This window comes from Tribolium madens, unplaced genomic scaffold (assembly GCF_015345945.1).
Source record: "Tribolium madens isolate multiple individuals breed KSU strain unplaced genomic scaffold, Tmad_KSU_1.1 Scaffold_3;HRSCAF=73;Tcas5.2_LG2, whole genome shotgun sequence".
Taxonomy (NCBI): Eukaryota; Metazoa; Arthropoda; class Insecta; order Coleoptera; family Tenebrionidae; genus Tribolium; species Tribolium madens.
Genome location: NW_025401006.1, coordinates 7,301,311 through 7,325,850, shown reverse-complemented (window position 1 = coordinate 7,325,850; position 24,540 = coordinate 7,301,311). Strand labels below are relative to the sequence as shown.

General features: G+C 33.8%; 1 protein-coding gene across 6 annotated transcripts in view; it reads right to left on the bottom strand.

The window, feature by feature from the left end:
* Positions 1-24,540, bottom strand: part of LOC123006926 (homeobox protein abdominal-A homolog) — a 124,134-nt gene that overhangs the window by 20,192 nt on the left and 79,402 nt on the right. For 5 of the 6 annotated variants that reach the window (XM_044401853.1, XM_044401855.1, XM_044401854.1 and 2 more), the window contains 2 exons: positions 5,979-7,181; positions 5,724-5,768 (listed from right to left, as the gene is read on the bottom strand). In XM_044401853.1, the coding sequence (XP_044257788.1) occupies positions 5,724-5,768; positions 5,979-6,573 (640 nt within the window). In that variant the 5' untranslated portion in view covers positions 6,574-7,181. The remainder of the gene's footprint in view (positions 1-5,723; positions 5,769-5,978; positions 7,182-24,540) is intronic. The other variant, XM_044401858.1, reaches the window with a different exon arrangement.

Here is a 24,540-nt window from a genome sequence, read left to right as displayed (position 1 = left end):
TGAGAATTGGGGCCGTTTGCAGTTCGTTTTTGACATTATTTGATGTTTTATCGAGTTGGTTGAGTGAAGTGGGTGATAATGGCGTGGCATCCGTGTTTATTATATTTTTATGTACAGCATTATGGGATCGAGATTTAAATTAAGGTGCCGTTCGCTGCTTCTTTTATCACTGCGATCATGAGGAAAGGACAAAACAACTTCATTAGCGCAATAAAATATTTTCGAGTCAAGGGATTAGACAGGATTTAAATTAGTAAGAAACCTTCTCGAATGAGGTAAATAAATAAATCAAGTGGTGAATTTATAACTTTTTGGGCTTCTTCAAGGATTGAGTTAACAAGTTTAGTAAACATTAAAACTTACTAGAATAGTCAATAGAAAAATGTTTACAGATTACATAGACATTGTCAATGTTCATGCATTCATTCATCTACTCGTACAGTAGGTAATTTAGTTCGATAAAGATCAAGTTAAGGAACCAAAATTATAATTTTAAATCCAGATTCATGTCTACTGTTAAATTTTAAATCAAACTCTAAGTAATTACTGTGCACTTTGAATTTACCTAATTATTCAAGTAATTATTCAATTTGAAAGTATAATTAGGTGTAATTTATATCCCTCTTGAATATTAAGTATAAACTCTTGGTGAATTCGTCTTAAATTTCCATCAACTTTGGAAAATCTAGTCCTGCCCACACTGACAGATATCCGCATAAGTAATGTGAATTTTCTTATCGTCCCATCTTCCATGTAGAAGACCTTTGTGGCCGCATATTTCGATTAAGTCATGCCCATAAATACCCATCATTTTTCGTTTTAACCCACCATCCAGTAAATACAAATCCCAATTTAGGTAGGAATGAAACATGGCCTAGCAGTCGACGTAGAATGAATCAACAGAGCAAAGCAGTGGCGGAAGCGGGACGAAGGAAGGTAATTTATACCCTGGTTCCTCGATCAAGCTTGTTCGCCAGGGTATGGCAGGGAGGAAGAGGGAGAAAGGCTATAAAATAGTTTGAAGAGGGCCCGGGAGACGTCCCTGGATAACGTGGCCATGGCAAAGTTCGCACTGCATGCATCTCATGCAACGGATTGAAATATCGGGAGATAACCGGGACTCTAAAGGGCTTTCCGCCTTTCGGGATATCTCGGGAGGAATCCGTGATGGCTGACCAGAAAATTAACAAAGGCATAATGGACGAGATAATGGAGGAAGTCATAAATAAATCATAAAATTGAGCGGACAACAAGCTTTTAATTATATGGGACGATTAATGGGACTCTTTTTTCCGCGGTATGGGGAAATCATGCAAAAACGCATATCGAGACGAAAATCTTAATTAAAGTTCTTATCGCAAAAGAGGGCAGCTGAATCGCGTTTTTAAAGCTTTCGCGAGAACTCAAACAATTTAACTAAATTTAAAAAAGCATCAACTGATGTCAAAAAGAATTTTGAGTTTTCTAGTGCAAAATTTCTTTTTTGAATTTTAAAGACAAGATTTGCTTAGTTCTTGAGCAACCATTTATTTCTACATATCATTCAAGACTGATCCACCTCAAATGTCAATCAAATCGGTTGCAATATCAAGGTGAAAAATATCGCCACGACGTCTTATTTAAAATAGGTATAGTAATAAAACGTTCGTTCAGTAAACAATTCGATTTTGTCCGGTATAAAATGTTAAATGTTCAGTATATTTAATTTTTGCACAATATAAAATCAGAAATGATCAGTATAATATAATATTTTACACAGTAAAAATAATACATTATAACCAAATTACACACAAATTTGTAATTTGTTCAATGTTAGAGTGCACAATAAAAATAATAAACGTTCAAAAACTTCAGGAAATTAGTAAAATAACATAAAATTTCAGTCTTGGCTAGATAAGGATGTATCAACTTCTGCACAGGAATATTATTTATTATTGATATTTGTTATTGTATTACTGAACATTCATTATCCTCCTGAGGAGTTGCATCATTCTACTGTGTACATCCTTATACGGTTTTTTTAAACACATTTTTTCCTAACTGTGCATTTATTACTTTTACAGTACATTTATTATTTTTACTGAACAAAAATACTTGACTTTTAAATACAGGGATGTCCGGAAAGTCGCGCACCTCCGTGACACTGTACTATCGGACGGTGCGGTGCTTTAGACAACAAGAAAAATGTTTTAAAAAATCAATCTATAAAAATGTCGAAGTTATAAGAGTTAAAATTTTGAATTTAGACTTTATTTATTTCTGTTGGAAAAATAATTTTCCAAGTTTTTTTGCTACAAGCTATTAGAAGAGGAAACAAAGAAACTATATCCTAAACGGGAATTCTGTTTAATATGTTATTTGTAGTTTTTATTGGCAAAATTTTTGTACCTTTACTAAATAATTATAAAAAAACATATACAAGATCATCGGTCTCATTAAATAAACATAAAAAAATGCCAAATGTCAAAAAAAATGTCAAAATTTTTTGACAGATAGAGTTTTTTAAACATTTTTTAATACTCTGGGGAACTACCCAATTACTCCCTTTCAAGGAAGTGCGCGACTTACCGAACACCTGTACATTGTGTATTTAATTTGTTCTCATTTAAAATTCATACTAAATAATAATTTACTTAACTTTCTGATAAAAATTACAGTGCTCAAGCATTATGCAGAGAGGCGTACCTTTCAAACGTCGCATTAAACATGTCAGAGCCTTTTTATCTAGGTATTGTATCAACGACATTGGAAGCCAACCATTTATCAATCAGCCAATAACAAAGGAAATGAAGAATCTCCATCTTGGGAATAATTCGAATTTGCATTTCAATAGTTCTTAGTATTTTCTACCATTCCTAAAATTATTCGAAACTTATCACCTGTAATACTTGCATGTAAATAGTCCTAATTAGATTCTCTTAGTAATTATAATTAATTTGCAGAACACAAACAACTTCATTGGAGAGGTACATCCTTCAATAAATAACAGTATGAATTTTTAATTACATAATTAATACGATTTGTGTAGAATGTTTCAGTAGCAAAAAAACGACTCGTGTTTGTGTAGATGAGTATCTGACATCCCTCGACCATATGTGAGCATAAATCAAAGAAAAAATGAGCTCCAATGTCAAGGTTAAACCGAGACACGATTTGACCAATCAGACAATCTGAAATTCTTTTTCTTCTATTTTTATTCCGGCGACTCGAGACACAATCATTTTTCTGTCAAGTGACTGGAGGGTCTCTAATGGAATGTCTTGTGCTTTGCCGACTGTTAATTTATTACTTGAGAAACATTCCCCTGTGTCGCGACACATGTATAAAGCCCTTAATTCGATAATTTTTCGTAATTTTATAAAATTTTATTAAAACTGTTATAGTCCAAGGTGAAAGTTCAAAATTTGTGGCCACTTAAATGCGAATTATTTACAAACCTAAAATTGATATCTTGACCCAACAATCATGTCAACAAATTACAAATGAAACTGTTAATATTACTGCACGGGATTTTTATGTCTTGTTTTACTTCAATTTTATTCACTCGTAAAAATGTAGGATAGTCAATAAAATATAAATGATTCAAAAAACATAATTTTATCAAACAGCTATGTTAATCCCAAAAAATCAGAAAACGAATTTTGAGGCATCAAAATTAATTTATAATCCTGCAGTGCGAAGATCACTTTCAAATATTTTGAATTAATTATTAAAACATCTTCAGATATAAGAAAAAGAAAAGAACCGTTGAAAATTGGGACAGTAATGTGCCTCTTTGACAAACTTTGCGACAAAAATCGTCCATAAAATACTCTCCGATAAAGTATTTCCAGTTGTTTATAGTCCCGGATGGCAATTCCATTAAACATTTTAATTTTTTACTCAAAGATTTATTAGTAGCAAAGTCATAAGTACATTTTGCCGTAAATTAGCATTTTGATATAGTCCCGACATTTATTCTTAGATAAGCCGTTTTACGACATTCGAAATTAGAAAAAATAAAACAGTTGGGAAAGAAATCTAATAAAAAGCCGGAGTCAGGTGTCCCCCGATTCTTATAGAATTTCACCCAACTTTCACCCTTTTGTAAGTTATATGGTTCGTGAAAAGGGTTTTTTAGAAAGCACTAAAGTAGCAATAAATCGTTAAAACGTCACTCGCAAATTCCCAAAACACAGCTTGTATTTCTATCTAAATTAAAATAAAGCAAAAATTGCTTGTTTTGAATATAAAATTGGCCGTTAACCAAATAAAATTCACATTAGCGTGTTTTATTTGCACTTTGATATCAAAATAGTCAATTAAGAGCAATAATACACGATATATGCAATAACCCGATGACACAAACGTATAATAAAATCGCTTGAAAAAGAGTGAATGAATTGACAAGTTCAAGGCGCGTCAAAACACTTAAAATTCCAGAGGTTTTTTCAAAACATATTTTTCAAACAAGAAAACAAACTCAACCTCTCTCCAAGCAATGACATTTGACTGTATCAAAGTAGAACAAGCTTATCAAAATTCGTAATTACGTATTCCAAGACGCGATGTCGGACAAATCCCAAAAACCTTTCCAATTAATATTCGAGGGCTAGAAATAGACTTTAGAATTATTAGTGGCAGGGCAATCTGATAGAAACATCGAGCGCTATATGAATACATACATACAGGATGACTCACGTAAATTAACAATTTTTTTATTAAAAGTTTCTCAATTTCACCCAATGATTGACTTATAAATTTCATAAATTCGTATCCTGGATGTTTAGCCTCAATCCCTATCAAAATCAGAAAACATTAAAACACTTTTTATTTCGATTTTCTCATAATCTGACTACTTTGTTGCAATTCATTCGTATTAAATGTTATTTCTATAAGTAAATGAACCGATAAAGAGAAAGTTGTGATGACTGAAACGTAATATCAGAGATTAGTAAAATAAATGTTCAGCAAATAAGGTTTAATGGAATGTTAAGACCGATATGGAACCAAGAAAAATAACACCTGTTTGTCTTATGTATTTTATATTCCTTTAGGGATTTTTTATTTCGCATTTTGAGTGTTGAGTGAGATTAAAGTAGCGCATGCGCAGAGCCACTGTGTCTAAAGCGATTCTGTTTTTTTTTTAATTTGAACTATCTATGTGCAAATGAGGTAATTAGCATTAGTAATTATTTAATTGGTTGTTAATTTAAGTGAGACACCCTGTATTGAATTTGAATATATCAAATGATCAAATGTTGTTATAAAAAATAGTAGATTAAATTTTTATTGGCAATTGTAGCAGTAATTATCATAATGTTTATAGCCTGTGAATTAGCAATAAACGATTATCATTTGTGATTAGAATAATTAACAATGTACTTTCATGAAAACAAACTGAAGTAATTACTCAAGAAAACAATGTGTTAAATTGCAAAGACCTTGTATACAACGTCCAAACATTCAACAAGGTCGGTCACGTCTTGCACATGAAGAGTAAAGAAGAGTGAAAACTGAAAACACATGTTAGTAAAAAGTAACAATAAAAATATTCAAAATTATTAAGATAAGACACAGTAATTATCATTAGATAATAAAGTGTAAAAATGTCAATAAAAATTTAATTTATAATAAAGTAATAAAAATAACGATTATTACAATTTAAATGGCGCTTAATTAAACAATAATATTATCGTAACTAGAACTAATTATAATTAATAAAAAATAAAAAGTTTATGTACCATTGTACTCACCACAGACCACTCGGTCAAATGGGCTCATCCAGTCTGAAAAAAAATGAATAGAAGTGAGAATCGTTCAACAAAAGCAGCGAATAATTTGGAAGAATCTCTGTACCTAAATTTTATGACTAGGTTTATTGTTATTGCCCACTAAGTGGCCATTAAGGCATGTTTTATTGGCAGTGATCGAATCGCGCGCTTGCCGTCGGCCGGCGGCACGAGACGCTTCCAAATAGTCGATTGATGTGTAAATACCTGTGATGGACATCCAAGGGTACCTCGGGATGTCTGGAATGGGCTGTCCTCCGGGTGCTGCAGGTTGCGAGCAGGAGTTGAGCGGGTCGACAACGGCGCTGGCGGCCTGGTGGTAGAACTGCGCCGCGACGGCCATGGAGGCAGAAGCGGCGCTGACGGAGCTGGCGGCGGAGACGGCGGCGCCGTTGTGATGGTGCTGGCCGAGCGTGTAGTTGACCATCGAGTCGGCCGGAGTGACATTAGCGGCTAGACCTGCCGTGTACCTGCAGGACTTGTCGGCGGCGGCGTCAACGGCGGCGGCAAGCGCGCTGCTGGCCGTGGACGAGAATGACGGCACCATAGAGCCGGAGGCGGCGGCGCCAAAGGCCGCAGCTGCCGCCTGGTGATGGTGGTGTGCGGCTGAGACATAGGGGTACATCCTGGCGGCGGGGGAGGTGGACGCGCTGCTGGAAGAGTGTTGGGGCGAGGAGCCGCTCGGCGAGCTCGAGCTGTAGGCGGCGGGGGCTTCGGTGGTGGCGCTCTGGAACAGCTGCTGGTGGTGGAACTGCTGGTGGTACTTAGGGAGCATGCTATCGATGATGAACTTGGAACTCATTGCTGCCGGTTCCGAGCACTGCACTTCGCACTTGTCATAGTCCGATGATTAGCACCGCACCTTTACGACCCGCACTTAAATCTTCAACGGCCTCGTTTAACCCTCTGACTACTTCTTGCACCTTCTCCTCTACTTCTTCCAATCCTTTATGACCCATGTATGTTCAGTCTATAGCCCTCTATGCCTTATCCACGGTACTAGAGCGTAATGGCGCCCCTCCACGACCGCGCCAATCCGAGCAGGTGCGGATCCGGCCAATGGGCGACCAACGCGATTCCAAGCACGCAAACGCTCACTACTTCTTCATTCCGGCCCACCGGAGGATCGCTCGCGCCAAGCACACCGAACAAACTCTCACAAATAAACACTATACTCCCGGAACGAGCGCTGCCATCTAGGGCCAAAACATACAATCTACGTCGTGGGATGCTGACCTTACGCTACTACTTTATCTAAATTGCCTTGTATTATCGTCACGCATTCCATGTTTACTCGGCCTAAATGACGTATTATAGCAAATGCGACACCTAATCCTTCAAAATCAAGCAGCGACACTACAAAACACCCACAACTACAACAGACTTACCCTCTCGGCATCCCGACCTCACCTAAAACAAAAAAATCATACATTACCATCAAAAATAACCCAAATGCTTATTATTTAAAAAATTCTATAAGTCAATAAGAAACTAATAAATAATTATAAACGCCCATACGGCCAAACATTTTTTTAATATGTATTTGTTTTATTTATAATGTGTGTTCATTAAAAAAAAACTCGCAGTACGGAATGAATGAGTTTTAATGTATCTGTCATCTTAACAAGAGGGTAAATGAATTAATCAAAGACATGCAAAATATTGGACAAAGCACTTTTGAATTCCTTTTTTTTTTTAATGAACACACGTTATTAAGTACTATATTCATTAAAAAAAGTATGTATACTACCTATAAAACATTAAAATTGGAAAAACGAGAAAGCTGGTGACCTCTTGTCAAATAATCATAGATATCTAATTGAAATATACAATACAAGATAAATCAATTATTAATTTTGAAAAAATATTTTAATTTTATTCAGCACCACAGTTGAAGAACAAAATAGCAGATATTAAACATCTTTCAAGCATACTCCTTTAGCCTTTAGTGTTCTATTACCTACTGTTGTAATTGTAATTGTACCTATTACCTAATAATTGAAACAACAACTTGGTACAAACAACATAAAAGCAAGAACAATCCTCAATATTATTTTATTTTATTTTTTTACTTTTTTACCTTCGATTTTGTACTAAAAAAGAGTACATAGTACATTTTTCAATTCTCTGGTTACCTTCTTCATCTATAACAACAAGTATGTAGTAGTCAATCACTTACAGCGCTTTATTAAAATTATGATTAGATTTATTTATTGATCTAACGTTTTGTACTTATATATGATTTTCATTTTAAACTAAAACAAAATATTCTAACTTTTACAATAGTATGAAACAAGACTATGTATTAAAAATTACCTACCTGAAAATGTACTTTCTATAGTGTGTAATATTGTTCAACTTGTACTGAAAAATAAATACAAGTCTGCATGCAGCAGATACGCAAATACTTCTTAAATTTTTCTTCAGCAAAGATTTCAGGTCTCCAAAACAAAAATTTCATCAAGTATAAAAAATAATAATAATACATTATACCTCGATTATCCGAACTCACAATAATCTGAACCTCTTTCATATTTCAATAATTCGAACATAAATCAAATCATTGACGTCGGTAATCCGAACTTTTTTAGAAACAGTCTTTATAGTGTTTGAGAAGATAAATAAAATAAAACACAAAACCACAAAACTTTAAATAAATATTTCCTACTGTGACGAATTTTTGACAAAACTCGGGCAGACAGCCACAGCCTTAGCAAAGCAAACATTAATAGAATTGAAAAAAAAACAACAGTCTACAACATTAAAAAAAATTCAAAAGTTGCGAAAAGAAAATCATGATGGGGTTATCCACTATAGTATAGAAAAAGTCTGATTTTCTTTCTATTTCTCTGTTTCTCCAACTGAAAAACAGAATTAAACCTTTGTCAAAAGTAATTTTTAAAGAAGAGGCTAAATTTTAAAGTATAAAAATTAAAAAAAACTCCTACAAAAATAAAATTTGTATGTTTTATTGACATAATTATATTACATAAGTACCTATACACTCTGTCAATTTTAATACTTGCAATAGGCAATATCTCCCAAGTAAAAAAGTTATTGAGAATCACTCAAAACCGTTTTGGTGGTTCTTGAGAAAAATCAAAATGACAGAGTAAGTGTACCTCCACCCACCCTTGAATATTTGATTAACTGGAAATAACGGCTTTATCAAATACTTAGACTGTTAAATAACATTTTTGAAAAGCGCTTGTTATGAGCTTTCCAACGATGTATGTATTTATTACAAGTAGGGTCGTGCCATTTCAAATGTTCAACTTGGAGTAGCTGTGGCTTCAAGGGTGGGTGGAGGTGCGTCACTTACCACGTTATTCTGATTCCCCCTAGGAACCACCAAAAGGTTTTAAGTGATTCTCAAGTTTTAAAATTGACACCCTATATGTAAATCATCAACAGCACAAAATAAGTAATAAAAATATTTTTTTAAGGTACTTTAAGAAAATCAATCAAAGATCCTATCATAACAAAATTGGTGGTCACTACGATAGATATTCCGTTATTAGATACAGTCAAAACGAACTACAATCCCTTTTTTATATCACCGAGTGTTGTAATTTCACATTTCTTTTTTGAAATGTTCAAAATTTCATTAAAATTTTTCGTCATTGTGTAATTTTATCTCTAAACAATTCATTCCTGGTCGAAGAAAGTATAACGGCCCCCCGTATATCATTCGTCGATGATAAAATGCGGCTAGCACCTCGCTTTTCACATTGCCCGCTTCCGAGATAAAATCTGGGCGAAGGCGGCTCCGAAAGATGTCATAAAACTGTAAATGACCGTTTTGTGGTTATTTTACTAAGTACGGTGTCATCCACAGCCCCATTGCGTCCGTCATTTGGTGTCTGGCTCTGACGGATCCTCGCAATCGTGACAATGTGTGCTAACATCGTTGCCTGCCATGCGTACAAGACTGACGATATTGCTCAACTGTCATCGCACAACACAATATTAACATAAACACGAGAAAGAGGAATGATAAATTACTAGAGGAAGGACTGACGCGGATTAGCTTTGTGGGTATTTAAACACAAGGAAAGAAAAATATACAAGATTTATTTGTGACGAGTTGGCATTTGTTATAATGTTTATTACACGCTGTATCTAGTTATAATAATGTTTCAACAAAGTTTCCTACCTGCAATTAAAAAAAATGTTTCCGAGTTTATTTTTAGACTAATCAAACACGAGAACGAATAAATGAGATTATAACACTGCTATTAAACCAATTTAAAAGACATCGCATATATCACAGTGATGTATTTTTAACTGGAAGTGTTGTATGTTTACAACTGTGTTAAAGTACGAATACTCGCAGCAATTTAAATAAGTATGGTTGTACACGTTATAAATATAAATAGATACGAATGCGTTTATAGAAGAATAAATTGCTGCCTATTTAAGAGTATTTCGGTGGTCGAAAGCAAGCAACGCAAATAAACACCTGTTTGTTGAGTTGCCTAACTTACTGAAATTTCTTTTGTCATCAGATTTTATTTCCCTAATCAATAATGTAATTATTTAATCATTGCAGCAGCAAGCAATGTTTTATTTAGTAATTTTGTCAAATATTTTAGCTTTACTCTTTTAAAAATTCGTACGAAATAGTTTAATATCATATATCATTATTTTATGTGTAAAATTACATTGTTACTCATTTATACCCTTTAACTATTTTCTTAATCTTAATATCAAAACAAATAAATGATTTTTAAATAATTGTAATTTTACACTTTTTGCTTTCTATTTACCTCCTTGTACAAAAAGCTCAGCATAAATTTCCCTACTTATTCTAATTATTATTTAAGCACCTTTGTTCAAAATTTACAACCCTTCTTTGAAAATAAGTAATAATGCGTGTGAAAACGCTTTCGCATGCAGAAAGACACTAACTAATGGAAATTTGGTGACAATGCGTCTGTTTTTACGACTCCTATCAATCACAACCTTCAACACTTTCGCTCGATGCAGATTTTGAGCTGTGGGACCGTCTCGACGCCTCAATTGCCCTGACGATGCAAGGCCTGTGACCCTTCGTCTTAAGGGTCGTTATGCACACTGGACTTGTGATTTGATGATGGTCTGATAGTGATCTACGACGGCCTCTGTCAAACACACGCTTACGATGTCACAAATTTCTTGCGGTAGTTTAGCTCTTTATCACTTCATCGATTCGTAAAGTTAATGCTTTATTTCACGAGTTTAGATCGGAAGATAAGAGTCGAGAAAGAAGCGACATTGCTGCCACTAATGATGATATTAATTATATTTATTTCAAAGCTCAATGCTAAACTAAGACTTAATAGAATTATTAATGGCTTTATGTGATTGGCAATGCCGATGTGATTGCGTCACATCTGGGTTTAATTGGGATTAAGAAAAACTCAGATTTTTTTAAAACAATTTATTTCTTTAAAAACAGAAAGTGTCGTGCTTTAATTTTGGAACTAGTGCCATCTGTGCTCCGATAGACTTGGTTTTTAATGGTGGTAGGTACAGGACTAGGGGAAGGGCCCTTGTTTTGTTCCATAAGTCATTTGAAGCCGAGCTCGAGCGAAGTCAAACCAAACTAAAAATCAAATTCTCTTGTTAGATTTCCCATCACACAAACAATCCTAAATTCATCACCAATTAACACTACTTAATAAAAGAATGAATAATCAGTGATAACCCTGTACAAGCCATAAATTTCATGACATGTTATAAAACCCACTGATACGCAACTAAAAAATCCCCAAATCCTCTTAAGTTAATCCCAAAAGACATTTTTTAATCCTTTGAGTCTTGCCGCTCCAACTTTCGAAATTCGGCGCTCTGTTGGCAGACGAGTCAAACTCCGGTTCAATACCGGAATCACGAATTGAGCGACCTCTCTAGATTTTTACCGGAAGCGGTCAGGGGTTGAGCGAGGGGATGAAAGTTTTCTATTTTTAGATTTGGGTAGAGTCGGTTGACAAAATAGTGCTTTCTGATTTAGAGAGAAAAAGATTGTTTTGTGTCGTCAAAGGTTAACGAGTTTGTTATCGAGTCGGTTTTAAGCCGAGATTAAAAGGCATGATGTTGCAACTTTTAACGGGGATACATGGCCCCATATTATTAAAACGGGTCCTTTACATTGTAACCTAAATTATGTTTGGGAGCTATTAACTGTTGTTAAATTGTTAAATTAGTTAGTTTTATTCTCACCTGAGGATGACCACTTTGTGGTCGAAACGCGTTGTGCTATTAAAATAAAAGTTTGGTGTGACGGGCTAATCGTGTTTTTGTTCAGCTATTAACTGGCTTTGCATGAATATAGGGATGAAAGAGCGGAAATTGAAGGCATTGTGTGCCGTGATTCGGTTCGAAAACTGAGACACATAACTGGCAATCAACATGATTAATGGCTGTCGTATATTAGCACCCTTTCCAGAAGGGCCACTCGTCAATATAGCCCTTTTTCGACAGTTTACACATCTAATACGCTACTTAAACATTTTAAAGACTTGTAAACAAACCACCAGTGACATTTATTCACAATAAAACTAAGTTATTACAATTATAAAAACTGTCTTAAAAAAAACATCACCGGTACTAACGTATTAATCAAAAGAACATGAAATTTGGTAGACTACCGGCAATTTCTCTCATAAAATTTTACAACTTCATTAACATAACTATCACATAATCTTACTATAATTTAAACCATTTTGCGCCATATTTGAGACAATACAGCTATAAATCCAAGGTCGAATCTTTGGAATTCTTTTCACGAGATCCCATAAAAGGGTTATAACCGTTAAAAAAGTGCCCTTGAATCGTAACTCGGATTTATTTCAGCCTCAGTTCAGTCACTTCAGTGACAATTTTTTAAGAACCGAGAGCCAGTTAGTTGAACAGTGTGGAAAAAATTTGTTCCTTAATTAACTTGATTTATTACAAACATGAATTATTTATTTGGATCCAAGCTGTGAGAAAGTTAGAAAAGGTGTAAAATTTTATTGTAGTGGAAAAATACATTTTTTCTGAGATGTTTACTAAGTTATTTTGTCAATTTCTGAAATCCCCTCTTAACCACTTGTTGATTCAATAAAAAAAATCGGGAAAAAATGTGCTCAAGTCAGTTAAAAACAAATTGCCATTTAGAGTCAAATTAGAATAAAAAAATTAACCAATACACTATGTACGTAAAATGTGTTCCAAAATGCAGTGTAAGATTAAATCAGCGAAAGATTCATATATATTCTTAATAATGTGCAATTGTTAATTAAAAATTTACGTGTTTTTTATATTACCTAGCGATTATACACACAATAAGTTTTGTTTAGGTATAATTAATAGTTTATTAACAAAATTTTTTCTTAACTTGGTCGATTTTTGAGACTTATTTAAGCAAATCCTTTTGTGTTTTTATTTTATAGATTTTACCCAGATGCCCCAAGTCCCCAAAACTTCTTGCAGCCAATTTAAAAATAGTTGGAAAAGTTTCAGTAATTTCAATATTAGCCAAATGGCCACCGTAACACTGTTTCGTGTCGTTTATTCCGTCCTTCAAAACTTTGTATCCAGAACTATTCTCAATCAAATTTTCCCGGTTGTGTGTCCGACTCTCTCATCACCTAACATCAATTTTTTTCTTTAATCAGCATTTACCTATCATACCCGTATTTTTCCGCAATAAGACTATCCTGTTTAAACCAAAAATATTTTTCTTTTAATACCGTACCAGCTGCAACTTACCCACACTTCTTGCAGACAGTCATCGGGGACACACCGTTTAACAATAGCCCTAAGCACAAAGAGACAATGACATCAGGGCGTAGCCAGCCAGTTCTAGTTGGTCGATATCCCAACATGGCCGCCGAATTTCTGCCCAACATGGAAGCCGGGCCCGTCCAAATCAAAACAAAAAACTGAACCAGTGTTACTGACTATTTGCAAGGATCGACCACGCAACCATAAATCGTTAGAATTATGTGCTTCAAGGGGTTTGTATGGTGATGCGTGATGGTTGGAGTTAATTGCGACGCGTCGCGACGCTGGATTGAGGTAGGTCGTAACACAACAAATGGACAACGGAATGCACTTTTTTCGGGTTTGGTGGAGTGAGGTGCATGCCTGGAATGGGAAATTGATTTTGGTGAGATTGCAGTCTGGTGCGGGTTAATGGGTCTGGGGACGGGGCTTTGAACCATCAAAGTCTATTTCAAATCAACAATTTGTATGTTTCCGTAGTTCGATATTGCTTGAAATCATTCTTTATACATTTAATCATTTTGCCTCTATAAATAATTTCTACTATTAATTTTTTTCTCTAGTAACAAAATTTTGTGTGATTTTTCTTACCTATCTGTTTCTTATAATATCTTTTTTTAATTTATATAAATATTGCAGAAAATAAGATTATAAAATTCATATAATTATATGGTTTCATACGTAAATATTTGATTTATTATTGGGTTTTAAACTTTTTTAAACTTCTTTGTGTAATATAAAAAAATATTGTCATAAATAGATTAAAAAAAATAAAAACAATAAAATAAAACAAACAATGTTTCTTCAATTAATTTTTTTATTAAAATTTCGTCTAGTAGAAACACAATTTAAATTACAATTGCTTTGTAGATAACATAAAATACAATCTTTCTTATGTATGTCTAATCTTAACAGAAAATAAATTTAAAAAACTTGATTAAATATAAAGATTCTAACATTTTCAGACGCAACCCAAAATACATTCTCACAGACAGCTTGGCCTTTTTATAAAAATTAAATTATTAAATTTAAATCAATGTACCTAGTTGTTGATAAGTCATTCATTTTTTTTTTCATTTTTCTTTTGAATTCCAAATGTGCTCAAACGACGAAAAAACTAACATGATATTGATATATGGAGAATGCCACTCTGTAGATATTTAAAAACAATAAATATAATGTGTTTTCAAAAACTACGTATTTTTTTCTTTTTGTAATATTACATATGAATGTAATTTTTTATTTAAGTTTAATTATTTGAAAAACAATTGTGACCACGAGAAACTGTCTTCTCATTTTTATATTTAAATTGAAATAATCTTTTTTACAGCTCAAAATTATTTTCCCAGGAAATATAGATAATTATATACATTTATTTGTGTACTTAAAAAGTGTTTAGCCAAAGCATTAATTGAAGAAATTATTAATCGCCAATTATGAAATAAATGCTGTGTCAGAACTTGTGCCTCAGAGAAAATTTTCAAGTAAGATAAGATAACAGGAGCATGGAAAAAATTTTGACGTTTGACATTTTTTTATGTTTATTTAAGATACTGATGGATCTTGTACATGCATGTATGTTTTTTTATAATTATTTAGTAAAAGGACAAAAAATTTGCCAGTAAAAGCCACAAATAACATTAAACAAAGTTACAATTTAATTTTGTTTCCTCTTCTGATAGCCTGTAGCATTGTATTGAAATAGTTAAAGTGCAAAATTTAAACTCTCATAACTTCGAAATTTTTATAGATAGGATTTTTTAGTTTTTTTTCCATGTTCTTATACCTAGTATCTTACCTTACATGAGCGCGAGTTTTGGCGCAATCTGTATTTTCCGTGAATTATTCTATTTCATTTAAATTCTATTTCATATTGTTTTGTTGTTTCCTATTTTTAAATTAAATACCTATACTAGTATTAATGAAGGAATAAAAAATGCCGATCTCACATCTAAAGTTCTTTTACAAAAATCTATAGTCTAATTAAAAACAATCCTTAAAAAACACATTAACGTGTTCGGCTTTTCCAGTCAATCTTTCTAACGTTTTTCATTATTTGTAATATGTAAAATAACATTTCCCACGTTCCTTTCACTTATGATGTCATTAATTTTTGGAAATATTGGCATTAATATTAGGCATTTTTCCCAAAAGTGCTCCGTCACTTTTGTAACATTTTAAATAAACTTTTATGTCATCATTAAATATCGGAAGCCTATTTTGAGTAGGATACTCCCGTAGGATTTAAATACAAAATCTAGGTACATATAAAAGTGCATCAATTACCTATTTCATTTGTTTGAATGTTTTATTGTTTTTACATATTTTTATTTTATCTGTGTATTCAGTCAACATTAACTCAGTCGTGTTTGTTTTTTCTGTTGAAGTTTAACAATTAAAATTAGTCCGTCATAAATTACCATAAATATGCAGTAAATGCTAGTAATAAATAATAATTTATTTTACGATTTAAAGTTTATTAAATATTAATGCACATCTATAAGTAAAATGATTTTTCTTAAGTTGGTTACACACTCTTATCATTAATAAATTTTAAAAATCGCTTACACAAATATTTTTAGTGTTTTAATCAGATAATTAAATAGTTTATTATTGTTATTATTTCATTAAGCATCAGAATTTTTCAAATATCATTGAATTCGATTTCTAGTTTCAAGGTCTGCGCTGAAAGATAAACTTCCATAGTCACTCAAGCGTTTTAAAAAAGCCATAGATTTTAAGTAGTTTATAAACATAAACTCAGCTTTAAATAAACCCGTGTTAAGTCATTTTTGTGCACACCGACATGCATACATAACAAGCAAACTTTACAACTGTAAAGTGCTTTTAAACAAGACATAAACTTAGAACAATGTCTCTTGGGCTTCCTGCAAGATTTTTCAAAGCAGACCTTCCAAGAATCTGACAAAAAACGTGCAACCCTTTCATACAAAGGGTTGCGCCATTTACAATCGAGGACATCGCTGCAATTTAGCAGCAGCCCTAAATCTCAACCAAAAGGGTAAATAAACCACCGAAACTTTATTACGACGTTTCTGACCAAAGGAAATATATGACTCCATTGTAGACTTTATTGGCATTTTTCACAGAAGTCGAGACGGTTAAAGTTGAGTGTCTTTACGTAACGAGACAATATCGGGACTTTGTTTCAGTTTTATATCAAAGTAAGAAAGTTTGTAAGGCCTCAAGGTCCCAAATCTGACCTTGTCTCAAAAAGGGTTGTCACGGTTAAAAAACGCCATAAACAAGTCTAGTTTAACCCTTCCCGAGGACATTCGAGTAATTTCGTTTATAGAGGGGCCAATAATCTAAAAAAGTGTCCAGTTTAAGACGAGTCATCACAGGTAGAAGAAGTTCGGGGTGAGTAACCAATTTCTGTGCTAATTAGAAATTTTCTCCCAAGTTTGTTTTCGATAGTTTAAACTTCGTAGACGTCTTTATACGAAAACTTGCTTGCATTTCCACAGTTTTCCATTAGCTAAATTTAATTAAAATAGAATTTTCGTGCTTGAGCTTCTAACGAAATAATTTTTTAATCGTCTCGAAAGTGCTCGCGCGCAATTTCCTCGTGTCATAAGTGTCTTAAATCTTCAACATGTGTATTCTATTACTTGATATCGGGCTTCTTACGAACTGTACTGAGCAAATTGGATAATATATTCAAGTTATATTTCTTATTAGTCAAGGGCAGCTGTGCACGCAGTCTGTTACAAATGTAAGACAAAACTGGGCTGGATTTCTCTTATTTACGACTTCGAGTGGGTTTCCAAAATTTATTTCAAAAATTCAAATAAAAAAATTTACTAAACTCAAACAAAACTAATGTTCAAGTTTAATCCTTGCTTGGGTGGTCTTACTGGCGCACATAATCGTACATTATTAATTTTATTACATAATCTCACACTACAAGAAGATCTGCAAACCGTTAGTTAAAGTCATTCTCAATTAATTTAAACTCTCAATTAAAAATTTATGTGAATTAAATCAAATTCGGACCAGTTTGTGATAACTCAACCGATTCAAGTTTAATTAGTTTTTGATGTTCGATGGCTTTATTTGGCAACTATTAATTATAAATGGATTTGAAACAGATGTGATTTTACATAAATAACGGATGTTTGTTATCGGGAATAAATTATTTAATCTCAAAGTCGCCGAAAAAATTGTTTTTGGATGTTTTATCTTAAAAGAAAAATAATTCATGGCGACGTTTAATGGTTTGGCTCTGAGTTATTCGCCAAGATTTCAGGCCACAAACCGGTCTCGGATTAGAAGTCTTAAAAAATTAGCTAAGCCTATAGCCCTCCTCTATGTAATCCCTTCCTAATCGCGCCATAATTCATTTCTCTATAATCCCATTGCACAATTGCATCCCTCCCCTTTGTCGCTAATGTCGCAACCCCGACTAATCGATTCCACTCGAGCGCCGGTGCCCCGTCCAAAATAAATACTTCAGGTGTCTCAACCGTCTTGCAATTTTAATTTTCATACCAACTTTTAAGTAGCTTCTTCCCAAACCCGTTTTTTCCGGAGTATTTAACCCTCCGATTGTAACGACGCAGCATACGGGGGTGATGATCCGTTTTATATGCAGCATCGACCCTCCATTTCGGGGCGTTCGGCGCATCCCTCGCGAAGCCTCCCCGGAATACATGAATATGATGGCTTCTGAATCATAATCTATGATGTTGCGTGATGCGAAATTATATTTATCGATGGGATTCGGAATATGTACACTCATAGGGCATGCAACCGGTTATTGCTATAGATGAAAGTGGGAGCAAGCAATATTCGATAATTGCTTGCTGGGATATGGACTTAATTGTGCTTGCGTGCACGCAATGCGTATTGACCACTTTTAATCGGAGGAAAAATGACGCTGGGGCAGATTCGACAAGTAAATTATTTTAATGGTGATGGCGACAAAAGCGGAATCACGACGGGAAATAATAAAGTAGGAAGTGGAGAGATAAACGAGACACACGCCCTGAAAATCTTGCTTAGTTTTGGGGGTTTTTAAACAAATCGAGGCTTGCTGGTAAATAGTAATAAAAGCAGTTATAATGTTAAAAAACTAAGTTTTCCTGTCACACGCAGTAGATTAAATTCTTTTTTATATATTAATTATCTTCATCTTAACGTGGGTGAATAATTTTTTTCTAGTTTTAATTGTTTTATTATACCATAAATAGCAGCTTTATGTAAATTAATTTAACCACAAGTGCTAGGCTAGTTTAATTTATTAATTAATTGTGGAATCGCTTAATTTATCGCGCAAAAATTTTAAATATTTATGCATTTAAGTGGATCTACAATTAGGTAAAGTGTAATGCTCGTAGTCTCACTCAGTTTAGATTACAGATAGAAGTGGATTAATATATAATGGAATTTACGACTTTTATGATTTCGGTCACGTTTCTTAAGACATTAAACCTTGAAGGGCCGAGTAAATTAATCCAAAACTAGCCAAGAAATTATTAATTGTCCAAAAAACAAAGTTGCTAATTCCTCTGCAACATTTAGGGCTTACCGCATTGCCTGAATAGTCCCGAGTCGAAAATAACCCGGTCAAAAATAAACACCGCGCTTAAAAAAGCCATCCGGGTTCGGACCTGTTAACATTTTCCGGTTGTTTATTTGTTGAAGACCCCCTCGACTCAGCTTAATTTGCAGGTTGTTGCCTTTATGAATGTAAAATACGCACGATAATAGTTCAGAAATTTGGAATATATTAGGAATGGTTACAAACAAACGTGATGTAACTTAGCCGAAAACTTAATTACAAGAATCATGATCCCTTGGGCTCCAGTTGGGATGAGCAATTAAAGAGTTGCCACTGTTTCAACGAGAATTTTTCCTTCATTTTGATAATTTTTGTTGCAGTGCCGCGCGAAACATCCAGTTAAAAAGTCCAGGGATCTAGGAGGGCCGAGGTGAGGGGTCTTACCTACTTTAATTAAGAACTTACCGAAGCGCCGGCAGTAAAACTTCAAAAATTACAAAACTCTCCAGATAATATAGTTACAAAACGGAGAACGGCGTGTTTACCATGAGAAATTGGAAAATAGGAGGCGATAAATTGCGGCCGGTGATAAGAAAGCTTGATCACTTATGACGAAATCTGAGTTATTACCAAACCGGATTTCGAAGTCAATGATTCAATCAAAATTCGGGCAGTATTCATATTGACATTTAAAAAAATAAAAAATTGTATTATTATTCATATAAATATTTGTGTTTGTAGATTTGAATAGGTATGAGATTAGAAGTGCTAACAGACAAATAATCAGGAATTAGATAAACTATTCGTAGCAAATTACTGAATTTGATTATTTCGGGTTATGAAATTCCGAGCGGGTCGAATTTGGGGAGCTTCCCCTGCTAGTGTTCAAAGTTGGGTTAAGTTTCTGCGAGCAGTTGCATCTGTTCTATAAATTGTAATAATTGGATGAAATGCAAATGCGGAAGAAGTGGCGCAGTCGATATGGAGTTGCGATTCAAGGGCGTGTTTTCCAGCATGGCGGTTCGTATAATAATATATTCGGAATGTAAAGAGAAAATTAAATTCTATCTGGCGTTGCTCTCTATTCGGTTTTTGTCATTTTTCGCAGCCGGTGTTTATTTTGCATATTGGATAAGCCGCAATCTATTTTATCAGAATTTTTCGTGGGTAAAATTTTTGCGACGTTTTAATTAAAGTAGTGGTGTAATAAATAGGCGATTGAGTGCAAGACTTGTTAATAATAATCGTCCAAAGCGAATTGATAAAAAGATATGAAGTTTATAAACATAAATTCTCGTTTAGCTGCAATTTCCTTACGAGATAACCTGCGCCACTGTGGGACGGAAAAGAATAGTAATATAAGAGAACCTACGTAATCTTAGCTCCATTCGTGCCTTTTGCTTTTATCTGCAAGAAATATAATTCTGCACGAAGAAAATTCGGTTCACGAATAGAACTGGACTGTAGGGAAATAAGCCCTATCTTATATGCGAATGTTAAAAGATGCAAAGTAATGTATATGCGGGAAGTGAGGAATCTGCATGCTTTAAAATGCATGAATTTATGTAATTTGAATTCTTATCTCCTTCGTGTTCTTACAATACTTCAAACGGGAGGAAATCAGGAATGCATTTTTATGCAAACAAACGGATTATTCCACTCGACTGTCTGCATATTTATTTTGGCCTTTGACAACGGCTCGCTTATGGAAACGTTGACAGACGTTTTTCATTTCATTCATATTTTCCCGACTTTACGGCACGTACCTGCGCGCAAACTGCCTCAGGGTTATAAAACCACATCTAATTAAATTTTGTTGCACTCGCAACAACTCTCCAGCCATACGAAAATCCATAATTGATTTATTTTAATGCCACTTTACGGGGCCGTAAACATTTCATAAAATAATTGAAGCTGCAACGAGAGATAAACATTTTACCACGAAACTTTCCAAACAGAACTATTGCGAAATTTCTACACACAGAAGACATTCTTTCAATGGAATTAATCGCCATTCATGACTCTTGACATTCGGATTTGCATAAAAAAGAGTTTTTACGGCGAAATGGGCGTCTCAAGGTGCTTACCCAACATGAAATTTAAACTCGAAAATATGCTTGGGAAGCGGCATGAATTATTAAAAACGTAAACATTTCTCCCAAGATCGCGGAAAATGTGGACTCGATGCCCACAACTTGATTTTTATCGAAGAAAATAAAATAAATAACCCACAGGCAGATACTCGTATGTAAATAGCATCAAGGAAAGTCAGCTTTTTTGTCATTACCTTATTTTTACCATTTTGAAAATGAAGTTTCAACTCCATTACCTAACATCGTACTTCCTGGTTACTGAATCAAAAATAATTGTATTAAAGAGTATGAAGAAGCTGTTAGATTAGTGTTTGAAAAGAGATGTTAGTTAAGAAGCCCATTAAACAGTCGATTGGTAAATAGCAGTTTCGTTTATCTCTTTTTGTGAGATTCAAAACTCCATATGTAAGTTTAATGGACTGTTTAATAATAGTAGCATTTTATTAGCGGCTCAATACGGCTTTCTGTCGATAACAGCATGGTTTAAGCGGAATAAACCCGTCCAAAAATACTTATTTGTCGATAAGAGAGAAGAAAGTATGAAATTTGGCGACCTTGTGTTATCTTAGCAATAGCCTCGCTTATAGCGTCAATAAATTAAAATTAATTAAAGCGTTGTAAAATAGCGAATTATCGGTAATAAAATAGAGACAAATCTCCCAAGCTCTATCCACAAGAATTTTAATGAAACCATACGGTGCCACCATCCGTCTTCGAAAAAGTGCACAGTTGCTGAATAATGCATGAAAATTTTAATTGAGGTCGTAAAGTGTGTATGCAAGGAGTGCGGATCGGTTTTCAAGAAACTGAAAACTCTTGATGCTATCTTCACTCACTTCAGAAATGTTGTTTATCCACGCCATTTCGAGGATGGCTGAACCTGCTCCTGCATCAGAATTCGTTATCGCCTCGGTTATATCGGACGCCGCCATAAAATGCACTTCTTGTGCACGACCAGAGTCGAGGGTGAGTGTCATAAAAATCGAAATATTAGCCAAATAAACACGCCATGATTCATTTATTTGGAAGCAGAATTCGACGTCGATTTGATCAAATATACACACTTTTGTCACTTCATTACCTAGGAAAATAAAGGCGAAACGCCATTGATGTTAAGCATGGAACTTATCCGCACTGACGGAAAAAATAAACATTAAATGCGAAATTTTATAAACAATGATCTTGCGCTATAACACGATTAATTTATGATTTAAACATCGACTTTGCGTAATCAATACACGGGGAATTAACACGGACCAAATTGAAAAGGGATTATTTTATTAAGCGGTTTAATAAAACCAGAGAGCTTCAGCCTTCCTATCACGTACAATATTTGGGAGTCATCGAAATTCTCCAATACACATTCGGGAAAATTGAGATCGTGACCTAAGAGGTTGCTCTATTGGGAGGGCTAGCCATTCTTCTATTATATCAAATTTTTCCGACGAATTTTAAACGATTTTTTACGAAAAATCGCTTTGCTCCCAATCGGATTTATGAACGGAGCCTCCTCCCGAGTCCATCGCAAATACAGATTCCTACCCCAAATAGCAAAACAGAAATCGAAAAAAACCACAAAAATATATAGGAAAAAAAAAACTGCTCCACTGCTTCCACATCTCGAATTATTAAGATTATTAATATTGATTAAACATACTTTTTTTTATTCAACGTTTTATAACTTGCCGTTTTCCGCGCTTTTTAGCTGTTTTTAAACAAAGAACGTAAAATATTTATTAGTTATTTCAATTTCGACAAAAAATACCGTTAGTGTAGTGCAAGCTCAAAGGTAAAAGTTGAGAACATTACCTAAGAAGTGATTATCATTCTTTAAAAATATATACAGGGTGTCCCACGAGTAATAATGAGCCTGAAAATTTTTTTGAAGCAACCAACATTACGTTTCATAGATAACGTGGATATTAAAATATTACATTTTAATTAGTTAAACATAGTAATCGTATTTTTACCTTTGACAAATTTCTATCAGTCAAAGTGACTACTCCAATTTTAGGAATTCCGTCGATTTGGATATCGTGCTGGATAGAAACGTGCAGTCTGCGAAGCGTTTTTCAAAAATTTTTCATAAATGAGAATCTTGTTGGTCTTTTCGGCAACATTTTTGTAATTCTCACCAAATTCTCCAACGATTGACATTTTATAAATTAAAGTTGAAGTGCTGTTTGGTCACTATGTGTAATTTATTAAAAGTAAATATTTTAATATCCACGTTATCTTTGAAATGTAATGTTGATGCTTCAAAAAATTTGTCAGGCTCATTATTGCTCGTGGGACACCTAGTGTTTTAATATTATGCTGCCAGTATTTAATTATTATTATACAGGATGAGTCCAACCCAAAATATATTCTCACAGACAACTTGGTTTTTATTTTGTTTAAAAAAATTAGATTAATAAATTTAAATCAAAGCAGTTGGTGATATGTTATTCATTAAATTTGATGTCATCAATTTCAATTTTTTTTCCTTGAATTCAAAATGTAATCAAACGACGAGGAAACTGACGTGATCTTTATATATGGAGAATGCCACAAAAATGGTGTGGTTGAATCTGTACCGTCAAAGGTACACTGTAAGACGCCAATTTATAAAAACTGTAAAATCTATCATCTATGTTTATATCTTTGTAAAATTTCAAACAGTAGGTACAATCTGCTTCAGAAGTAATGACACAAAACTCGGCTCTCGAGTAGGCACGTTCGACCGTTTCAGATGGGATGGAGCCGATGGTCGGCAGTTGTCGGTTTTCCGGCATTGAGACGGGTCGATGGAGAGTGGGCGAAAATTGATAAATCGTTTGCTCAAATTATTAAGAATTTTGACTATGAGTAATCACTTATCGCATTTGACTTATTTTGAAAGGAATAAAATAATATTTGAAACGTTTCTTTAAAATTAAAAATTAATCTGATTCATGGTTTTGATGTCCAAAGTCACCATTTCATATAATAATTAATTTACTTACATTAATTTACTTACATCAATTAATGCATACTGGTATCTGAAAATGTATTTTGGGTTGCATCTGAAATCGATTAGGCTTATTACAAATGACTCACCTCGTATAACGTAGTTTTATGTTTGATAATATTAACACTGTTTTAACATTAATATGCATGTAGGTATAAAATTACAATAGAGAAAACTATTTTTTTAATTTGCGTTAAAAAATTATTGAAATTTAAATCATGCTTTTAAAATAATTTTATTGATTGAATTCGTAATTTTGGTCTCCCCTTTTGGGTAAAAATCCACATCCTCTTGTAATTGTATTTGAATGAAATAAAATATTAACCTGGGGTTGTAATTTTGTCCATTTGTTGGAAGCGTGTTTCTATAAAGCAATAAACATTTGTGTCGGAATAACGCCTTGGGAATACT